We start from the raw sequence: 23,530 nt of genomic DNA, 5'->3' as shown, positions 1-23,530 counted from the left end.
ATAGACCGATTTAACCATAGGATTCATACAAATAAGAATATGTATCAAATTTCATCAAATTATCTTGAAAATTGTAACCTTTAGCGTGCGCACAAGGTTTACATGGACACACAGACAGACAGTAGGTCCAATATTTTTGGGTGTTACAAATATCAGAACAAAAGCATAATACCCTACCCACTATAGTGGTGTAGGTTATAAATAAACACATTCGAATCTTCAAATTAAGTCTACAAATTGTATAAACCTTTTAAAAATAAATCAGCATAGTATAACTTTAAATTTATTTCGCCGAGTGTAAATAAGAAAAATATTTTCTCATTACTATTGTAATTAAACATCATTATTGTGTTATTTTAGAAAAAGAAATAATTAAAAGAAAAAGAAAATTATGAAAAATTTCTGTGTTGAGAAATATATTAAAAACAAAAGTTTTAATCAGTGATTGCAGAAAAGAAAAACAAAAATAAAATAAAAATTATGAATGAATTTTTAAATCCAACAACAACAACAACACACTATAAAAATAACAAAATGTGTAAATATACAACAATAACAAATAATAACAATAAAACCCATAGTCATCACTACAACATGAAACTACCAAAAGGAATAGGAGGATTATCTCATCATTTATTATTTGTCATGTTCATAATAATGATACAACAAATACAGTTTTTACCCGGCTGCTCAGCTTTAGTTTTTATGATGACACCACCATCACTTACTGACAACATAGCAGCTGCTACTGTACCAGAAAATTCACAGATTTTGACAGCTATGACAGAGACAAACATGAACTTAACTACCGATACGGCAGCGGCGCCGTCAGCAGTGACAACAGCCATAACGTCCACCCCAATTTCAACGAATTCACCACCCCAACGTCGACCACCACCACGTGTTACTCTCAATAAGTGCTGTTTATTTGGCGAGTATTTAGATAAATCAAAGACTTGTGTGGCGGGTAGTTCAGAACTCTGGATACCTTTGATTTATCTAATAAATCGTAAAAAACATCATGAACCTCCAGGTACTGCTCCGAAATTTATCACCTTTGAAGATAATATATTTCCTATAAGTCGTGCCCGCAATATTAATGAGATTGAAAGAAATTCAACAGAGGATGAGGTGACCTGTACCGTGGAGGACTTGGAATTGATAACGGGTAATCATAATATAGTACTATTCTCCAATGGTTCTTTGTTCTTGCCTGAAAGAGCCATTTCATTGCCACCCTCACGTTATTGTGTAGATCAGCAAGCTGCCTTAGTTTGCTTTCCAAAATCGAAGGAAACTCTTCCCACGCTTAAGCTTAAGAAGTGTTGTGGTCAACATGGAGCCTATGATGATGAAATGAAAAAATGTCATATAGATGCTGGACATAAAAGGAAACTAAGTATTTCCCATTTGGAAGAAAATGAATATCAAACCATTTATGGTTTTCCAGAATGCAAGACGGGATCAACAACTTTTGCTATAGCGGGAGACTGGGAAGCTTCTCAATTATACACGGAATCAGGACATTTACACTTGCCCACACACAAACTGAATCTCACGTCCACTGATTATTGCTTGGAATATTTACGCACAAATAATGGATCTTCGGATACTTTGAAAATTTTTGCTTGTTTACATCATTTTGGGCCGGAGGATGAATATGGCACCAATGATTCTAATAGAAGACAAAATGCAGCCTTAAGTTTTGGTCTAGTCATATCTGTGGTGTTCTTGGCAGCCACTTTGGTGGCTAGTTACTTAATGCCTTCGGTACATCATGTTCTACACTGGAGATGTCAAATTTATTACGTTTTTTGCCTATTCATAGCAGAGCTGCTGTTCTCCTGGATACAATTGTCCAAGACCATGGTTTTACATGAGGGTCTTTGCAATTTGGTGGCCAGTGCCATGCACTTTTTCTTTCTGTCTGCCTTTTTCTGGCTAAACACTATGTGTTTCAATATCTGGTGGACATTTAGAGATTTCCGTCCTAGCTCTTTGGAACGTAATCAAGAATTAATAAGACTGCGTCTGTACTCAGCCTATGCCTGGGGTATACCACTACTTATAGCCACCATAGCGGCCTGTGTAAATCTTATACCAGAATCTTCCCTTTTGAGACCGGGTTTCGGCGAAAGCAATTGCTGGTTTAGCGGTGAACGTTTGTCAATATTTGCCTATTTCTTTGGACCCATAGGCATACTCTTAACCGTCAATATAATGCTTTTCGTCTCGACCACACATCAATTAACCTGTGGTCTTTGGAAGCGTGATGATGTCAAATCAACTACGGAAAAAACTGCCTTAGGAAAGGTGTGCCTCAAGTTGGTGGTAGTAATGGGTGTAACCTGGATTGTTGATGTTTTATCTTGGATTGTGGGTGGTCCACAGTGTTGGTGGTTTGTCACCGATTTCATTAACGCCATACAAGGTGTTTTCATTTTCCTGGTGGTTGGCTGTCAGCCACAAGTTTGGGCCGCCTGTAAACGTTTCTGTTGCCCTCGTTCGCGTGGAGAAATAACAAATACCACAAATGGCGTACAACATTCTTCATCTTCGCAAGGTTTACCATCTATGGCTGCATGCGGTGGCGAAATAACACAAAACACTTCAGTGGCTAATACCACAATGAATGGTGGCAGCAGCGGAGGTGTACACAACACTTCATCTATAGCGAAAATTCCCATGGAGACTGTGTGCTAACAAAGCAATGGTAAGTTTTTCCTCTGTTATTACATATATATTTATTTGTTTTTCATTTAAGACTTAAGATAGTTTTTCTTATTCTTCAAATATTTATTACAATCTTGAAACTATTTTCGCTGAAAGTAACGTAAAATAGTGTTTATATGTAAAAAGTTGCTCTCTAATGGTTTAGACCATAATGAATTTTTAAATTCTTAAAAGTGTGTCTAATGTGCATTAGTAAGCGTTGAAATGTTAATGGCTATTTGTGTTAAGATGGGGCGAATAAATATTACTTTTGATATAAAATCTTTTTTGATTAATGTTCGCCAAAACTTTTATGGCAATTTGTAAAAATATAAATAAATTAGATTGTTGAACCCCATATCAACAATCTAATTTATTTATATTTTTTTTACATTATCACGCCTTTATAATGGCCCTTTTAAATAGATTGTGTGTGGCACGAAAGTTCTTAGAAGATTATTAGAGATTTTTTTAAAATCTTGCACACCTCTCGATCATTTACATTTTAATCTGTTGTAGAGATTAAAGATCCTGAAACGTGATATTTTTAAAATAAAACTTCCTAAGGTTAATCAGTAGCAGAGATTTAGGCGGTGTTTACAAATTTTCGTTAAACACATCCTTAAATTAATCATACATTACTTACTTTATGTGCAATGATCTGGCAATTGTTAGCCTGATCATGATTAAACATATTTTTGGAAAATTTTTGGGTGTAAAAATTTTGAATAAAAGGTGTTTGTAAATGATTTTGTTTTATGTGGTAATAATAGGTGAGAAAATTATTTTTCTGCAAGTAATGTACATTAAATCGAATTTCCAAAAATGAAATATCAAGAGAGTAGGTAAGAAATACTTCTCAGTATGATCCATTTATTAAAAATTTTCATTCTAGCAAAGTGGTTTAAATTTCTACTTTGGTTAGCACATGATTGAGAACTTTCCGGGTATTCCCTCCATTATTAACAAGCTGACTTGGAATGCTTACGACTATCATTTGAACACCTCTTAAACTCAAGAAGTGGTGTTATATAAATCCTTTAATAAATCATATATCATTACAGTAATCATCCTGCAGTGTAGTGTGAAGTTCTTCTTACCTTTGGGAATGCATGTCTCCCATCAATGGTGCTCTAAGGTTTTCTAGCTTATTGAAGTCTCTGATATCTACCAAGTTTAGAAGAAACAATCTTTTTTCAAAGTTCGAAAAGTTTGTTATAAAGTGTGTTGAGTTCATGTCATTATTTTGATGTTGACGTTGACGTTGGCTTGAGGATCGGCATTCTGAATTTGTTAGTGAAAATACTCTTTTTCCGGACGTTATCGTTCGTAGTTTTCTGGAAATCTCATTCTATGACTAGTTTGGAGCTTTGGAGTTTAGTTCTCAGATAAAGCTTCTGGCGATCGTTACTGCTTAGACTTAGCAGTTATAGGACTGTCTAGTTTACGAAGTTCTTGGAACACAACAAGTTCTGGCATAGAAAGCCGAAATACTGTTAAATTTATCCTTATTGAGAAGAATAACCTTTAATTTTCGTTTACGTTTATCAGTTTTAAATCCAACATCCGTGTTTAAAGGGAATTATCAACCGTTTCTCTTGGGAAATGGATCCCAACCTTTTCCATAGGATTTTTGGTAAATTCACAGTGTTTTTTTCCATTAACAAAGAGGAACTCATTTAATGTTCGGCTACTGCTTCTACTAGTGGAATAGCTCTTTCTTCGACACTAGAATCAGTGAGTAAGGACATTCCACTTCAGTAGAAATGGCAGATAAAACCTAAGTAGAGTCCTTTTTGTCCACGTTTTTAATTTTAAATCATAACTTGTTGTTGCAACATTCACACAGTTGATGAATGATATTCCCTGGAGGAAAAAACTTCCAAGTGTTATGGGAACCTTAGCTTACAAATCAAAAGTAGGAAGTGGATCCAGTGAAATATAACAAGTCGACCCTTTTTCATAAAAATTTTGCCAACCTATTAACGTACTAAGTCTCTATTAGTTTTGACGTTCATTCTTCGGTTTTTGCTTCTAAATTTGCTTTCCCTTTGACACTGGAATTAAAAGTACAAACATTTCAGTTCAGCCAGATATAAAACCTAAGAAGTATTCTTCTCGTCCCCTAGATTACTTGGGGTCAGTATAATGTCGATTATCTCCACTCTCGCTGACAAAAGGGAAACTTAAAAGACGACTGTCCCGTTTACATAGAGTACATTTGTGAAGGAAGACGAGTTAGAGCCAATGAAGTTGTTAGACGTTAGTGCAAATTACTCTAATTTTTGAATGAATTGACTCTTTATCGAACTGCTGTGAATTAGCTTAATAAAAATCTAAACCAGTTTATTCATATACTAAATATCAAATTACATTGATATACAAAAACCAATCATTATTTAGCATAAAAATTTCTTTAAACAGTTTCTGAAAACTCTAACATAATTTCATGTTAATGGGAAAAAACTTTAAACCACAATAGAATGAAATTTCGCAGCTCACTAATTAATGATTCATATTAAATTTCTAATAAAATGAAAAACAACTACATATACATACCCAGCAAAAACTGGGTAATAGCTTTCAATTGTAATTACTTACCTAACAACATACTTTTCAATGACTACTACATATCGCCTGGATTACATAGAAGTGGTCTAATAAGGTCTTACTAATAATGTATTATATAAATACTTTCTAATTCATTAGTCATCTTGCCAGTAAAGATATAGAAGTTGTATACGTTTTTTCATGCGATTTACAATGACTACTTTTTCTAATTACTTGTAATCGTTTGTGGTAAGTACTTGCCTCCAATGACATCACCGTGTTAAAATAATGACTTAAAATGCTATTGTGTAAGTAAATTTTAGCATTTTAACCCCTTACATGGTAATGAAAGTTTTTACTGGGATACTTTAAATTTGTCTGTTAATTTAAAGAAAAAAAATTCCAAAAAGATTTATTAAAATAATGAAACAACCAAAATTTTGTAGACCCAGTCTCACACATTTCCTATTAAGTACTTTTTGCGTATAAACACATTCAACTCCTAAACAATTTCTTTTCACAGTTCACAATTTTCATTTTGTAAAAGTTTTTGAGACCATGAAAGTAAAAAAAAAACTACAATAGAATAGGCTGAACAAGCGAGTGACTGACAGCTAGAGAAAAATAAAGACCATTTATAAAAATTTTTAATGCATTTATAAATATTTACTTGGGCTTTTTACACTAATGTGTTGTTGTGTACTTTACTTATTTTCACCAAATGAAGAAAACACTATATTTTCACTACATTTATATCTATAGTAAGTATGTATCTATGAAAGTTTTGTTTAGAATATGAGAAAATAAATAAATATTTTCCAATCTAATGGTTTGCATACAAGTCTTGAGTCCATATTCTACTACAACTACTACGAGTACCACAAGTACAAGTCCATGTGTTATTATCATTATCTTAGCACTTTGATATAAATATTGTACATTAATGTTCAATAATGCCATTATTTATGGTTTATTTTTATACATCTATAAGCAATTTAGATTTTTTTCTTATTTGCTGTTTTGTTTTTCTCTCTTTCGTTTACAATTTTTTGTTTATTTTTGTGTTTTTATTATTTCTCAACATCAAAGCGTATAACTGCAGTATAAAACAGACAACTAAAATTTGTAAACGCAAAAATGTATAGTATTTGTGAAAAAAAAACATTATAATGTTTCCTGTTTTGTTTCGTTTTCTTTTGGAGTTTTTCTTTACAACAATTCGTTTGACAGCTCAAAACAATCCCTTTTTCTTAGCTTCACATTACACAGTGGGTTAGGTGACACCTACTTGTTGTTGGGTTTATAAAACAATACAAAGTACTCTACTATTTATAAATGCATTTGCATTATTTCAGTTTTTGATTACAGGAAATTGTTATTTGAGTAGTTGTTATTAATATAATTAAATTTTAGGAGAAAAAGAAAAACCAAAATGCAATTGAAAGTAATTTTATAATTCATGTTAAAAACAGGTGTAGGCATGTATTGGGAGGATCAGGAAATCAGGTCCATAAAATAGTTAATAAACTAGTTCATAGTTTAGTTCATAGGCTAGTACATAAGCTAGTCGATAGGCTAGTTCATAGACTATTATATTGGCTAGTCCATAGACTAGTCCACATACTAGTCAATACACCATTTAATAAACTAGTTAATAGACTACTCCAAATACTAGTCAATAGAGTATATCATAGAGTGTACCTTAGTCCATAGACTAAGTTGTTAATAGACCAGCCCATATACTAGTTAGTCAATATACTAATCCATAGACTAGTCAATAATCTACACAATAGACTAGTTAATACACTAGTCAATAGATTAGTCCATAGACTAGCCAATAGACAAATCAATAGACCACAGATTATACCCATAGACTAGTCAATAATCTACACAATAGACTAGTTAATACACTAGTCAATAGATTAGTCCATAGACTAGCCAATAGACAAATCAATAGACCACAGATTATACCTATAGACTAGGCAATAGACTAGTCAATAAAATACACAATAGACTAGTCCATAGACTAGTCAATAGACTACTCTATAGAATAGTCAATAGACTAGTCAATAAAATACACAATAGACTAGTCCATAGACTAGTCAATAGACTACTCCATAGAATAGTCAATAGACTAGTCCATATAATAAGTTGTCAATAGACCAGTCCATATACTAGTCAATATAGACTAGTCAATAGTCTGGACAATAGACTAGTCAATAGTCTAGTCCATAGACTAGCCAATAGACCAGCTAATACATTAGTTAATGGTCTAGTCCAAATACTAGTCCATAGACTAGTTCACAGACTAGTCAATAGATTCGTCTATAGACTAACATAAGACAAATCAATAGACTACACATTAGACTAGTCAATAGACTAATCAACAGACTGATCAATAGACTACACAATAGACTAGTTAATAGACTATACATAAACTAATGAATAGACTAATCAATTGACTAGTCCATAGACTCGCCAAGACGATAGACTATTCAATACACTGGTCCATAGACTAGTCAATAGGCTAGTCAATAGACTAGTCGGTAGACAAGTCAATTAAATTGTCGATAAATTAGTCAATAGACTAGTTCATGGACTTAGTTAGTTAGTTTGAAAGGAGGATGTATATACATTAAATCCGAAGAAATACACCTAGGCCTCTGTCGGGCCTGTTGTGCGCTCCTTAACAAGTGCATCAGGTGGGAATCGTACCCACCACCTCCGTTCTACCAGACTAGAACTCTAACCACTAACCTACCGGAGGCCAGTTCATGGACTTACCAACTGACTAGTTCATAGACTAGTCAATAGACTATTCCATAGACTACTATAATTTTAAATCGATAATAGGATCATGATAGATTTTAAAGCATTAAAAATAAAACCATTCCTTGTCTTTGGGTACCAGTCCCTCTTTACTTACTTCTCTCTATATCATTCGATTTCTTGAGACATAAACTTTTTGCAAAATTTGCATAATTTCCAAATGAGTAACTTTCATACGAATTTAAAATATTGTTTATAAAACAATTATAAAACTATTCCTTATTTTGGAGGACTGTTGAAAGTATCGAATTTCTCAAGATAAGATTATTTAGTTATTTATGTTTTTTCCCAACTACTGTGAAATTATTTAATCCCTAAATCAGCTTATTGGCAAATTATAACTAAATGTGTTGAAATTAAAGAAATTAGATCTTTTTCAAGATTATTTATAAGAAATAAACAGTTTGAAGTAAATATGACTTCAAAAACACCAAACGAAATTCGATTAAAGGCAACTAACTATGTTTTTTTAAATATGAAGGTATTTGCATAAATCATTTTCTTGGAAGTGGGTTTTTTAACAAATAAATAATTCCCTGTGAAGTTTAAAAAACCAGTACATTTGGGAATTAACAACAAAATTGTAAGCCTCTAAATAAATTCCCCTTAGTGTAGCCACTAAATCAAATAGCTGCCCAGAAAGGTCATCCAAACATAAATAACAACACTATTAAATAAAAACTATCTGGCAACAGCAGCTTCCTTTAAACGCCTACAGCATTAAATTAAGTGTTGCATTTCAACATTAAATAGCACTAATGTATTTTAAATGTTTTGTCATTATGTATTTGACCCATAGTGCAGTTTCTATCGCTGTTTTTATACTACCAATAACATTTATTTAATGTATGCAATATACAACTATTTATATAGAAAAAAAAGCACTTAACGAAAAACTTATCTCTTTCTTTTTATTATAGTTTTAAACATAAATAATTTCTGAAAAATTTTCTTAATGCGAAAGTGTTAAATGTTTGTTTGTAAGATTTGTGTGTGCTCATTTTAACACACTCAAACAAAAGATGGTCATCCCAAATAATAGTTTTGTTCGTGCCGTTTTATAACTGGCGCTAATTTCAAAAGTAATTAGCGCAATATGCCAACAACAATACATATACAGTTTACAAATGATCTGTTTTTTTTCGTCTGCTGAGATCTACAAATAAGTTAACCGTAATTTCTTTTGTTTTTACAAAAAAAAACACAAAAGCAAATTTCTGTTTTTCTTATGAAAAACATTTATAACTTTTTTATTTACATTAACTTATGAACTCTTTTTACGCGTTTTGCATTTCTGTTGTTGTTTTCGTATTTTTGTATCTTTATTTTCTATTTTGTTTGTGAAATAAAAACAACAACAATAATAATATGTATAACAATATAAAAAAACAAGTATAAAAGTGTGTTGTAGTTAGAAGATCATAAAAACTGAAACAAAACTAAACCAAATGTTAAAAAAGATCAATTGCTACATATGATTTATACATACATACATAGTACCTGAAATAAAATACATACATATGTACATATTTAGAGTACTTATTTTACTTTTACTTAATGTACACGCGTACTTTGCAGTACAAAGTTTGTATGTAGAGTTACCAGACCAATAGATTTCAGAAATTTTATAAAATTTTACAACAAAAAGAAAACAGATTGTTTAAAATTTTATGAAAAATATATTGTTTTCATTTGTCATAAAACGGAGTGCTCTAGAGTCTAGAATCCTGTAATATTTTTACCAGTTTTGCGTTATCGAACGCATTAAAAGTATTACACAGTCAAAAAAAAACCGAAAAACTCAGATTAAGATATCTCAGGTTATTTACGTTTATGATTAGACACTTGCCTTCACTGATCTTCATTTCTAAACGTGATAGTATTCTAGAATATAGGAAATTTCTTATCGATTTCGCTTTTCTGCATTTATTGTCTGAGAGACGTTTTCTTAAGCATATTAATAATGAATGGTCTAACCTATAAAACCCATTACTTCTGTCTTTAGATAAAAAGTTGTATTTCATCCGGCTCATTCATAAGATCTATTTTTTTCAGAACAGGATTTTCGAAAACCTTTTTTAATTCTTATTCATCAACTATTAACTAAACCAAGTAGCATGGCTACCTAGTGATGGTGCCTTTCTGTTCAATCGTTGTTAGAGTAACTTCAGAGACACTCAGGTTTTGGTATTAATAAAATTCAGAAAAATGTCATAGAATATCTAAAAGATGTCAATCAAATACACAAAGAATCAACTAATATTGTATTAAATTCCTTTCTCAATAAGAACGATCACAAACGAGGAAGGAATACTTATACTGTCATATACATCATTGCATATCCTTTGATCTTTTGACTTTAATATTTAGGTAGAGTTGGTAGAAGACTCAGCACCGATTCTCTATGTGCATTGCACCCACCCGACTGTGTCAATTTTTGTACATGATTCCTCCGGGTCTTGAACAAGCACTTTGCTTAAATACTCGAGCTATTTCTGACCATTTCTGCCCCGTTGCGTAACTTCCGAGATGTAAAAACATCACTTCCCTTTACCACATAGTCGGGATGGCCTCTGTTGATTTGTCAACAGAACCTAGAGACGTAATTTGTAGACCGAAATACGAACCCATCAAATAAGCTAAAGACTTGTTCTTACAGAAACCACACTGTGGTAAGGGGTTCACTCTGTCTAGTATGGACAGAGTGAACCCTGATCATACCTTTACAAGGAAGGGATTTCAATGGTCTCTATTATATAAAATACCGCATACCCCTTCATCCACCGTGTATCAGTCTTTTAACCAACATTCGCTTCCCGCGATTTTGGGACTTCTCCAATAACAGGGACAAAACAAAGTCCAAAACTTGACCCGGCGGCTACCGGTTCCCGTGGTACCAGATTATATGACTTTATGGATCGAACCCAGGTCAAATCATTTTAAGAAAAGGCCAAGGATACATTTGACACCACCAGTTTATAGCGCCGGTAGACTATCCATCAGATTGCAATAATACCAAAATGGTGGTAGCTCATCAAGGTAACATGCCCCTGGGGAGAATAATCTGCTATATCCGACTTTAATCTTTTTAAAATTATACATATTCTTGTCTTGAGCAGTCCTTCAATTGTTTTTAAAATAACAGATTTCCGGCTATTAGCTGAAGAACAAACATAAATGGTAAAGATCTCGTTGATACGATATCCTATTGGAAACCCTACAAAATAAGTGATTGAAAGACTGATCGGTTTATTTGACGTTTTTTCTGGCTTCGTTATTGTTGTTGCTTTCTGTTTGGTATTTTCCTTTATCTACACGAACTAGTTTAAATGTGATCTTCCTTCTCTACATGAACAATTATATCTTTATACTCTTATGAATTTGAGTTGTTATAATTTTTTTGTTGCTTTTGTACATTCTCTTAACATGCCACATATGAGATTTACTTACAATCATTTTATTTTTCTTATTATGAATTATTGCTTTTGTTGCTATTGCTATTTACCTAAATACAACTTTAAAACATATGTATACACTAACATACATACATATGTATGTAAGTTTGAATGTATTAACGTACTTATGTCAGTATGTATGCAAGTACTCTGTCTCTCTATGAAGTAAAGTGGTTAATGTGTAGAGTGTGTATGTTATACATTCTACTCGTACTCTACTCTATACAACGCAACGTATGATTATTCTACGTAGTCTTAAAACCCAACCCAACCCAAATTATAAAGTATGTGACCGACCTAAACACAAAACCAACCCAATACAACAACAGCAAGAACAACAATGTAGAAGTAACAATAACGCAGCAGTATATCTTGTCAGACAGGTAATAAGACAGACTTACAGACGAGTAGAACAACAGCAACAACAATATTTAGCAGCAACAACAGCAACAATACAAAAAAGTACTTATAACAATAACATCATATTTAACAACTTAAATTACGCTTGCAAAACATAATTTTCTTATGCTTCTTCTTCTACTACTACTTTATGACTACATAGTTGGAAAAAGCTGCAACAACAACAATAACAATAACATAAATTTAAAATAAACCATAAAAACGTAAGAAAATTTTTAGTTCAACTCATTCGTATTGTAAACATGTGTTAATTTAAATTTTACACAGTTTTTTGTAGTTGTTGCTGTAAAATTGTTGGTTGTTACAACTAAATGTTCTTTAAATGGGTGTTGTTGTTGTTGCTTAAAGGTCGTTATTCAGCGCAGTTGCATTACTCCTTTGTTTCTTGTAATTTTTTCTTTTTTTTTTTTTTTTTGGAAAATATATTAAAATTATTCCAAAAACCTTTTTAATTGCATTTTAAACATCCCATAAGCTTGAAATGTGTTTGTTTATATTTTGACTCTTTTTAAGAGCAGAAGGCCAGTTTTTATGGCCTCCTTTTCCCATTTTGCATTTTTACTTCCTACTTTTTAATATTTTTTTCTTTTTATTAGATCTCATTAAAATGAGAATTTTTATAGGTATTTTGTGTGGTAATTACCATTTTTATTTGAAATTTGGCTAAAATATTTATTGTTGTACAATTGTTGTTAAAAGTAAACTATTGGAAATAATCATTAAAATTTAAATAAAAATATTAAATGATCATTAAAATAAATTACAAATGTTTGGTTAAAAATTTAAATATTTTTGTAATTTAAAGGCAATGGCAAATATTTAGCGAAATTTGTTAGTGGAAAGAAAACTGGCGCAGAACTAGCCCCGTATGTAGTATACTTTACTAAACTTTGACAATCTTCAAGTCTAGACAAAAGTGTATCCCTTAGTCTAGTCTATAGTGTAGTGGATAGTGTAGTGGATAGTGTAGTGGATAGTGTAGTGGATAGTGTAGTCTATAGTGTAGTCTATAATGTAGTCTATAATGTAGTCTATAGTATAAGCTATAGTGTAGTCTATAGTGTAGTCTATAGTGTAGTCTATAGTGTAGTCTATAGTGTAGTCTATAGTCTAGTCTATAGTCTAGTCTATAGTCTAGTCTATAGTTTAGTCTATAGTTTAGTCTATAGTCTAGTCTATAGTTTAGTCTATAGTTTAGTCTATAGTCTAGTCTATAGTCTAGTTTATAGTCTAGTCTATAGTCTAGTCTATAGTCTAGTCTATAGTCTAGTCTATAGTCTAGTCTATAGTCTAGTCTATAGTCTAGTCTATAGTATAGTCTATAGTCTAGTCTATAGTCTAGTCTATAGTCTAGTCTATAGTCTAGTCTAGTCTAGTCTATAGTCTAGTCTATAGTCTAGTCTATAGTCTAGTCTATAGTCTAGTCTATAGTCTAGTCTATAGTCTAGTCTATAGTCTAGTCTATAGTCTAGTCTATAGTCTAGTCTATAGTCTAGTCTATAGTCTAGTCTATAGTCTAGTCTATAGTCTAGTCTATAGTCTAGTCTATAGTCTAGTCTATAGTCTAGTCTATAGTCTAGTCTATAGTCTAGTCTATAGTCTAGTCTATAGTCTAGTCTATAGTCTAGTCTATAGTCTAGTCTATAGTCTAGTCTATAGTCTAGTCTATAGTCTAGTCTATAGTCTAGTCTATAGTCTAGTCTATAGTCTAGTCTATAGTCTAGTCTATAGTCTAGTCTATAGTCTAGTCTATAGTCTAGTCTATAGTCTAGTCTATAGTCTAGTCTATAGTCTAGTCTATAGTCTAGTCTATAGTCTAGTCTATAGTCTAGTCTATAGTCTAGTCTATAGTCTAGTCTATAGTCTAGTCTATAGTCTAGTCTATAGTCTAGTCTATAGTCTAGTCTATAGTCTAGTCTATAGTCTAGTCTATAGTCTAGTCTATAGTCTAGTCTATAGTCTAGTCTATAGTCTAGTCTATAGTCTAGTCTATAGTCTAGTTTATAGTCTAGTCTATAGTCTAGTCTATAGTCTAGTCTAGTCTACAGTCTAGTCTATAGTCTAGTATTTAGTCTAGTCTATAGTCTAGTCTATAGTCTAGTCTATAGTCTATAGTCTAGTCTATAGTCTAGTCTATAGTCTAGTCTATAGTCTAGTCTATAGTCTAGTCTATAGTCTAGTCTATAGTCTAGTCTATAGTCTAGTCTATAGTCTAGTCTATAGTCTAGTCTATAGTCTAGTCTATAGTCTAGTCTATAGTCTAGTCTATAGTCTAGTCTATAGTCTAGTCTATAGTCTAGTCTATAGTCTAGTCTATAGTCTAGTCTATAGTCTAGTCTATAGTCTAGTCTATAGTCTAGTCTATAGTCTAGTCTATAGTCCTAGTCTATAGTCTAGTCTATAGTCTAGTCTATAGTCTAGTCTATAGTCTAGTCTATAGTCTAGTCTATAGTCTAGTCTATAGTCTAGTCTATAGTCTAGTCTATAGTCTAGTCTATAGTCTAGTCTATAGTCTAGTCTATAGTCTAGTCTATAGTCTAGTCTATAGTCTAGTCTATAGTCTAGTCTATAGTCTAGTCTATAGTCTAGTCTAGTCTATAGTCTAGTCTATAGTCTAGTCTATAGTCTTGTCTATAGTCTAGTATATAGTCTAGTCTATAGTCTAGTCTATTCTAAAGTCTAGTCTAGTCTATAGTTTAGTCTATAACCTAGTCTAAAGTCTAGTCTCTAGTTTTGTCTTTCGGAATGTTGACGACAACAAGTGGGCGTTTCTTAATTGACTGTAGAAGAACTATATATTACCATAAACTTCACCTAAAACTATTTACCAAAGTGTTAATATCAGTATTTAAAATGCGTAACATGCAAGTTAATTGGAATTTAAACAAAAAGGTGAAGAAAAGTAGTAAAAAATCTACAGCAAAACTAATAAATAAAACTCTATTCATTTATACTTTAAATAAACATTAATAAACTTAAAAAAACTTTTAAACAAAATTTTGCACTAAACATTTAACATTATGCAAGAACTACCAAATATGGCTGGCACGCACAAAAGTTAGAAATGACCACAATACAAAAATAGTCAATTGATAAAGTTTAACTAAAGATCGAACGTAAAATGGTCGTTGAAGGGGGTAACTAAGAGAAGAGTTTGACTAGTAAGCACAACACCACATGTCACTATAGAAACTTGAAAAAATGGGCCAACAAAAGCCAGTCTTTTTTTATTTTTATGTTTATGTTTTTTTCTTCGCTATTTTACTTGTTTTGTAAGCAAAAAAAAAATGTTTTGGATCGTAGAGCAAGTAACTCACGCGTTTCCATGTGCAAAATAAAACATCAACAATAAATAAAAAAGAAGAAACAAAAAAAAAAGAAATTAAACTTTAAGTAGAACATCAATTTTATTGCAGTGCAAAAATAAATTAAGAAATTTGTAGATACGATCGGTCTACAAACGTGGAAAGATTTAAAGATAAAAAGAAAAGAGTACGACAGCGAACGGAGTGTCGGTGTATTTACTAGAGACAGACAAGCAAGTGGGTTTAATAAATATTTAAAAAGCGAAATAAATAGAAAATTTTCATCATGGGAGGTTAATAATTTACAAGTTTCGAAAATTTTATTTATTATACTTCCGGTAGAAAATTTATGAGAAATTAGGAATATAGTGTAAACAAAGATCAGTTAGCAAAATAATAAACAAATTGTAGATTTTATTTTCAATAATCAAAAACCAAATGTCAAAAGTTATGCCGGATTTGCGGAGTCCTTAAAAATGTATGCAACCTCCACGCCTGATCTTTATTATGGAACTTTGCGTTTCAATATTTGGTCTAAATATTATTCGTATATCTGTTTAATTGATGAATTGAAATTTTTATATCAAAAATTTTCCTCCACAAAAAGGCTTAAGTGTTCCCAAATTTCCCCTTTTAGCTAATGCATTAATGTCATTCATATCAAAGTTTAAAAACTTAAAATGACTTATTACTGCAGCAACAAAAAATAAACCAAAAAAAAAAATAATAATAAAATGCTAAAATGAAATATGTAATTAAAAAATTTATAAAAACACACACTTGAATAAATGTAGCGCAAAAATGTTTTTCAATTTTAGTTTTTTTTTTTTTCGAATAATAATGATACTTGTTCATCGTAGTACTATGTACAGCTAAAAATTGTTACAACTCAAAAAAGAAACTACTTGAAATGTTGTGCTACGTACATACACATACAATTTAAGTCCATTATTTGCTTCAGATATCGTGCTGTGTATTTATTTCAGATTTTTTTTTCATTTAATTTTTGCAGTCAAATCATTAACGTAACGTAACCATATGCCAAAAAGTCAAGTATGTATTTTTTAATTAATTTTTATGCGTAAATGCCGTAATGAAACATTTTCTGTTGTCTTCCTAATATAAAACAGGAAAAACAATGAAACAAAACTTAACATTTTTTATAAAAAAAATTCAGATTTTATAACTTGAATTAAGAAAAAAAGATATTATGGAACCATAAAATTGGCATACATTTTCACATGTGCGTATTTTTTTGTTTGTTTTCGAATCGAAACATTTCATTAAAATGTTAAATGATGTGAATTGTTTTTTGTATTTCCTCAAGGAAAATTATAAGGAAATTATTTATGATGTATAAGTTTTTGAAAATTTTGTATATATATTTTTCTTAAGTATTGTTCTTTTAACCTACGTTATTCTCTGATAGCAATTTGAAAATTGTATGAATGAGTTGGTGTTTTAATTGGAAATTTGATTATTCACTTATTTTACTTCAAAATCCATATTTCATCCGCTATTGAAATCTGAGTAATATTACGTAATACTAGTCAGACTCGAACCTGATATAAATAAATAGGTTTAAAAATTAAAAATAGTATGTATTAGCTAATGACTTCACCCCAGTAATGAACATTATTTAAAAATACGACTTAAAAAATTGGCCGATACTATAGTCTAGTCTATAGTTTAGTCTACAGCCTAGTGTATAGTCTAGTCTATAGTCTATTCTATATCTCTATAGTCTAGTCTATAGTCTAGTCTATAGTCTAGTCTATAGTCTAGTCTATAGTCTAGTCTATAGTCTAGTCTATAGTCTAGTCTATAGTCTAGTCTATAGTCTAGTCTATAGTCTAGTCTATAGTCTAGTCTATAGTCTAGTCTATAGTCTAGTCTATAGTCTAGTCTATAGTCTAGTCTATAGTCTAGTCTATAGTCTAGTCTATAGTCTAGTCTATAGTCTAGTCTATAGTCTAGTCTATAGTCTAGTCTATAGTCTAGTCTATAGTCTAGTCTATAGTCTAGTCTATAGTCTAGTCTATAGTCTAGTCTATAGTCTAGTCTATAGTCTAGTCTATAGTCTAGTCTATAGTCTAGTCTATAGTCTAGTCTATAGTCTAGTCTACAGTCTAGTCTATAGTCTAGTCTATAGTCTAGTCTATAGTCTAGTGTATAGTCTAGTCTATAGTCTAGTGTATAGTCTAGTGTATAGTCTAGTGTATAGTCTAGTGTATAGTCTAGTCTATAGTCTAGTCTATAGTATAGTCTATAGTCTAGTCTATAGTCTAGTGTATAGTCTAGTCTATAGTCTAGTCTATAGTCTAGTCTATAGTATAGTCTAAAGTATAGTCTATAGTCTTGTCTATACTCTAGTTTATAGTCTAGTCTATAGTCTAGTCTATAGTCTAGTCTATAGTCTAGTCTATAGTCTAGTCTATAGTCTAGTCTATAGTCTAGTCTATAGTCTAGTCTATAGTCTAGTCTATAGTCTAGTCTATAGTCTAGTCTATAGTCTAGTCTATAGTCTAGTCTATAGTCTAGTCTATAGTCTAGTCTATAGTCTAGTCTATAGTCTAGCCTATAGTCTAGTCTATAGTCTAGTCTATAGTCTAGTCTATAGTCTAGTCTATAGTCTAGTCTATAGTCTAGTCTATAGTCTAGTCTATAGTCTAGTCTATAGTCTAGTCTATAGTCTAGTCTATAGTCTAGTCTATAGTCTAGTCTATAGTCTAGTCTATAGTCTAGTCTATAGTCTAGTCTATAGTCTAGTCTATAGTCTAGTCTATAGTCTAGTCTATAGTCTAGTCTATAGTCTAGTCTATAGTCTAGTCTATAGTCTAGTCTATAGTCTAGTCTATAGTCTAGTCTATAGTCTAGTCTATAGTCTAGTCTATAGTCTAGTCTATAGTCTAGTCTATAGTCTAGTCTATAGTCTAGTCTATAGTCTAGTCTATAGTCTAGTCTATAGTCTAGTCTATAGTCTAGTCTATAGTCTAGTCTATAGTCTAGTCTATAGTCTAGTCTATAGTCTAGTCTATAGTCTAGTCTATAGTCTAGTCTATAGTCTAGTCTATAGTCTAGTCTATAGTCTAGTCTATAGTCTAGTCTATAGTCTAGTCTATAGTCTAGTCTATAGTCTAGTCTATAGTCTAGTCTATAGTCTAGTCTATAGTCTAGTCTATAGTCTAGTCTATAGTCTAGTCTATAGTCTAGTCTATAGTCTAGTCTATAGTCTAGTCTATAGTCTAGTCTATAGTCTAGTCTATAGTCTAGTCTATAGTCTAGTCTATAGTCTAGTATATAGTCTAGTCTATAGTCTAGTATATAGTCTAGTATATATTCCTGACTATTATCTATACCATACTCTAGTCTACCATTGTCTAGTCCTACTTTATCGGGAAACCCTAGTTTAACAAAATAAGTCTAGTCTATAGACTAGTAGTCTAGTCTATAGTCTAGTCTATAGTCTAGTCTATAGTCTAGTCTATAGTCTAGTCTATAGTCTAGTCTATAGTCTAGTCTATAATCTAGTCTATAGTCTAGTCTATAGTCTAGGCTATAGTCTAGTCTATAGTCTAGTCTATAGTCTAGTCTATAGTCTAGTCTATAGTCTAGTATATATTCCTGACTATTATCTATACCATACTCTAGTCTACCATTGTCTAGTCCTACTTTATCGGGAAACCCTAGTTTAGCAAAATAAGTTGATTTTTAACCGTTTCTTTCGTAACGAATATTCTTTATTTAAAAACAAGTTTAGTTTTGTATTCAATTCTCATAGTTTCAAGAGTGTAATTATATACATACATACGTATTTCGTAAACTATTTTTTTACATCCTTTTTCTTATCCTCATACTTTTATAGGTATTTAAATACTATACTCTATTTGATGTCATTAACTTTTCTTTTAAACTTAATTACAGGCAACGAAATATTATTGGAATAAAATTCGCAGACAATGAAGAACAACAACAAAAAAAAGATGAAGAAACATTACAAAAGTATTTCATTTATACTTCTTTGAATAAAAGAATGTAAAATGATAATAAACTCAATGACAACTAAAAAAAAACAATTATAAAACTGATCATGATCACGATCAACCAACAAACAACAGTGACTTCAAGCAGTCAAACGACATAAAGTTATAATATAAAGTTGATGACTAGGAGGATGCTGATGATGATTATGATCATGATAAATTTCTATTATTACGACGAACTGGGATATTAAGTTATTTTAATATAATAATTAAAAAACAAAATAATACTTGAAAACAGTATTCAACTAAAACATATTATTCATAAGAAAAATTAAGAAACACTTATTAACACACATTTAGACAAACTAAATTCATTTTTCTATGTAGACTTGTGTGTTGCTAAGTATTTTGTGTATATATTGTATGTGATTTAAACTAAAAATTTTAAATTTTTAAATTATAGTATAGAAAACTAAAACAGAGAGAGAAAGAAAAAAAAAAAACTATAACATCTTTATATAATGATAAGGCAGCTGCTGGGTTTCCAAATGAAAACACATTAGAGTCCACACAACATCAGCCCGAAAACAATAACAACCAAACAACCAATAAACCTACAATAAGGAATTCAATATTTTTTTGTTGTAAAGTTTTTTCTTTTCTTTTTTTTTTGTGGCCTCCACATTTGAAATCAATTCTGTGGCTGTTGAATTGTGATGTGATTTGATTTTAATTAAATGACGACAACAAGACACTCGCACAAAACCTCATCATCTACACTTCCATAGCCCCATATGTTACAATACATTTGTATCCAAAACCGCAATCCAACAACTAACATCAACACTAACAAAAGTACATACATATTTTTTATAAACAAACTGCAGCTACAACAAAAACCAAAATTATAAGGAACGTTGCAAGTTCTCCGTTTTCTTTCTTTTTATAAGGCTTCCTTAGTTTTTTTCTTTTTTATTAATTTAATTTTTTTTCATATTGACTCAGTTTCAATGTTTAATTTAAACGTTCTGGTTTATTTATATATTTTTTCATTAATTTCATTATTACTTTGTTATTCATTTGGTGTCTGTTGGACTGGCCGTCTGTCTGTCGGACTTCCAAATTCTTTTGTTTAATTAATTCATATTTGAAGTCTGTGTTAAAAAAAAAACCTTAAATTTGTATTCACTTTATGTGGATCACCTAAAAAAAAAATCAAAAATTTGTGATATCTAAGGAGACCATCATACCATTAACAAAATAAATATGAACAAAAGTTTATAGTAAAACTGATTTCTTTTTAAAATGTATACATATTTTTTTAGGTTAAAAACTCCTTTTTGCTTCGAACTAATTATTCTTACCATTTAAGGTATTTATGCTAAAAAAGGCAATATTTTGTTTTAAATATGTTTCAAGGGCAAATTATAGTTCTTGAATTTGATGCGTTTTAACCTTCGTACTACCAAACCACATTACATAAGTAGGCTTTCAAATCCACACAGCAAGATTCTTTGTGTTTTACAAATAATTTATTTCAAAATTTAATCACTAAAATAAAAAAACTCCCTCCATCCGAGTCCATCAAGATTTACCCTGAAAGGAAATTAATTGTTAAAGTATTCGATATATTCTATTAAAATTTAAAGAATTAAGTTTTGTTTTCACAAAAGTTCCGTTATAAATCAATGATTGAAAATCGAAAACTTGGAATAGATTCGGTAGAGAGAAGCTTAGAAGATTCATGGGAATTTTTCATGAATCGTTTTATGATGACATGCCTGCTAAAGTTTGACTTAATTGACTTCTTTTTAACAAAAATTTTCAGCAACTTTAAGAAACATTTTTTTCCAGTTATCCGTATATATTCCCTAGTCTAGATATCATTTAAAATGCTTTATAAAGGGCGGCTAAAAAATACGCAGCCGGTAGTGCAAAGACTAAAAGTCTTCTGAAATTTTCTATTGATTAGTTTAAAACTGTTTTTGTAAGTCTTTCAAAGTATTTACAAATATTTTGAGAGGAAAACTGACTCAAAACAAGTCCCATCAATGGTTCTTCGGTTTTTATTCTAACACCTTATATGAAAAAGATTTGACCCTTTTAGTTAGAAGTAAATTGACTTCTAGACATTACTTTTTTCTCTAATTAGTTCCTTTCAGTCAATTTACCTCAAAAGTTGTTTAAAGTTGGTTGTGTGCAATCATTTTTTTTAATTTTACTTGATTCAAAAGAGTCATATGATCCTCTTCAGATTATCATGATCGCAACCTTTAAGTTTTGCTTTAAGACTTCAAGATAGCTCTTTAAAATGCAGAGAATATTCTAATTTTTTCCTGTTAGCACTCCTTAAGTAATCTGTATTCTTGATTTTTGTTTTTAAGGGACATATGATCCTCTATAAATCAGATTCAGCCTAGAATCCAGAGATGTATTTCATATAGATGACAGCATAATGATCTTTACATTATAAATCTCTTAAAACTAGATATCGGCAAAGAACACTTTTTAAAACTGAAGAGTGTCTAATTTAGATTAATCTTGAATATTTTCAAAGCGTCTAATGTATAGCGGATAACATAAATCAACTTTATGATCACAATCTTTAATATGTGCTTCACCGATCGATCTTTTTAATATTTCATTGGGTCAATCTATTCCCAGTCTTTAGGAAATATGAAATGGTAAGGTCTCTTTAAAACAGATATCGACAAAGAACCCTTTTGAAAACTAAAGCTGTTTCAATGAAATCTTTTCAACTTGATATTCTTTATATAATAAGGCCACTTTAAAGCAGATACCGGCAAAAAGCTCTCTTTTCTTTCATACCTAAAAAAAATAAATATACAAAAACAATTAGTCGATCTGTTGATATCTGGTTGAAACTTTGGTTTCTTTAAACCAGATATTTGTAAAGGAACAACTGAAAAGTGTCTAATACAAATGAAAGTTTTCTCAGAGCTTTTCAATCTGACGATCCTTGCATGTTCAGATCTTTTTAAAACCTTTCACATTAAGCAAAGAGCTTATTAGTCGCAGATGCAAAGGCAAGGGAGATCTTTGCTATTAGCTGCTTTAAAGTTAATATAAGCAAGAGAGTTATTTGCCTAAATCTGCTATCTATAAAGAGAGAGAGAGACAAGTTAGCTTTTCTGATTGATTTGGTATATTACTTATTATACGATTCGACAAAAAACAGTTCCTGAAGAGAATTTTTAACCGATAACTGCCTTAAACAGACTTTTTATCTCTCAATTAAGCAAGGAACTGAGTTAGTGTAAATACAGCGTAAATGCCCCGAAGTAAATTTCATTCTGGAACTTTCCCCCAAAACATTAATTAACTTCTAATACATTTCATTTTCCCCCTAATACTTTTAAAATATTATTTGTTATGTACAAACAACAAAAAAAAAAAGAAAATTCTACCGAAAAAAACAACAAATAAACAAATTCCCCGAAGTCATGTGTAGATCATTTAATTAAAAAAAAGATGTTTAAACAAAATCTCCCATAGCTCTACTGTTTACTAAAGCTTTAAGATATTTTTTTGTGTTAATTTAGCATAAACAAATTAATTTGCAAACCATTAATATAATTATATTTTTTTTATATGTACATACAACGCCGCTCACACACCATTTAGAGTCTTATTATTTTTCTTTTCTTCTTGTTTTTAAATTTATTATACATATTGTTTATTTACTTTTGCTAAATTTCTTTTTTTTTACACATTTTGTTAATTTATTTTGTAATTTAAAATTTTAAGTTGAAGAACAAAAACGAGAAACTATTTTAAAGTACAATTTTCACTTAATGAACAATTATTTTTAATTTTTTTTTAATTTTATTATTATATATTGTTAATTTTTGTTTAATGTTTTTTGTGTATTATTTTAAATAAATTATTTAATTTTTTTTTTGTTTATTTTAAGAAATTTTTAACAAAGAAACGCAAGAAAAACAAACAAACTGTATTAAACAATTTCTTTTCATTAAAAACAACGAAAATATTTATACTTTTTTTTTTAAAAAGAACATGAAAAAAAAACAAACAACGAAGTTTAATTTTTACAAAAAAATAAAAATGAAATAAATAAATTTAAGTGTTCAATGATAAAAAACAGCAAAATATATCAATTATGTTTAATTTATTGCAAATATATAAATTAATATGTTTATAATAAAAAAAATAAACAAATTAACGCACACAAAATACACAAAAAAATATTTATAATAGAAATAAATACATATTCCATAATGTAAATGAAAAGATA

General features: G+C 30.4%; 1 protein-coding gene across 1 annotated transcript; it reads left to right on the top strand.

Annotated features, from left to right (window-relative positions):
- The first annotated feature begins 428 nt into the window (after nt 1-428).
- Nucleotides 429-23,154, top strand: LOC119603621 (probable G-protein coupled receptor Mth-like 1). Its single transcript, XM_037955719.1, has 2 exons — nt 429-2,713; nt 19,196-23,154. Exon 1 carries the CDS (start codon nt 481-483, stop codon nt 2,701-2,703), a length of 2,223 nt encoding a protein of 740 aa, XP_037811647.1. The 5' UTR covers nt 429-480; the 3' UTR covers nt 2,704-2,713; nt 19,196-23,154.
- Nucleotides 23,155-23,530: the final 376 nt, after the last annotated feature.

Source organism: Lucilia sericata, unplaced genomic scaffold (genome assembly GCF_015586225.1).
Source record: "Lucilia sericata isolate MDLA Ls3-8-SP2 unplaced genomic scaffold, ASM1558622v1 Contig000318F_arrow, whole genome shotgun sequence".
Taxonomy (NCBI): domain Eukaryota; kingdom Metazoa; phylum Arthropoda; class Insecta; order Diptera; family Calliphoridae; genus Lucilia; species Lucilia sericata.
Note: the sequence above shows the minus strand (reverse complement) of the source record. Positions and strands in the feature narration are given on the sequence as shown.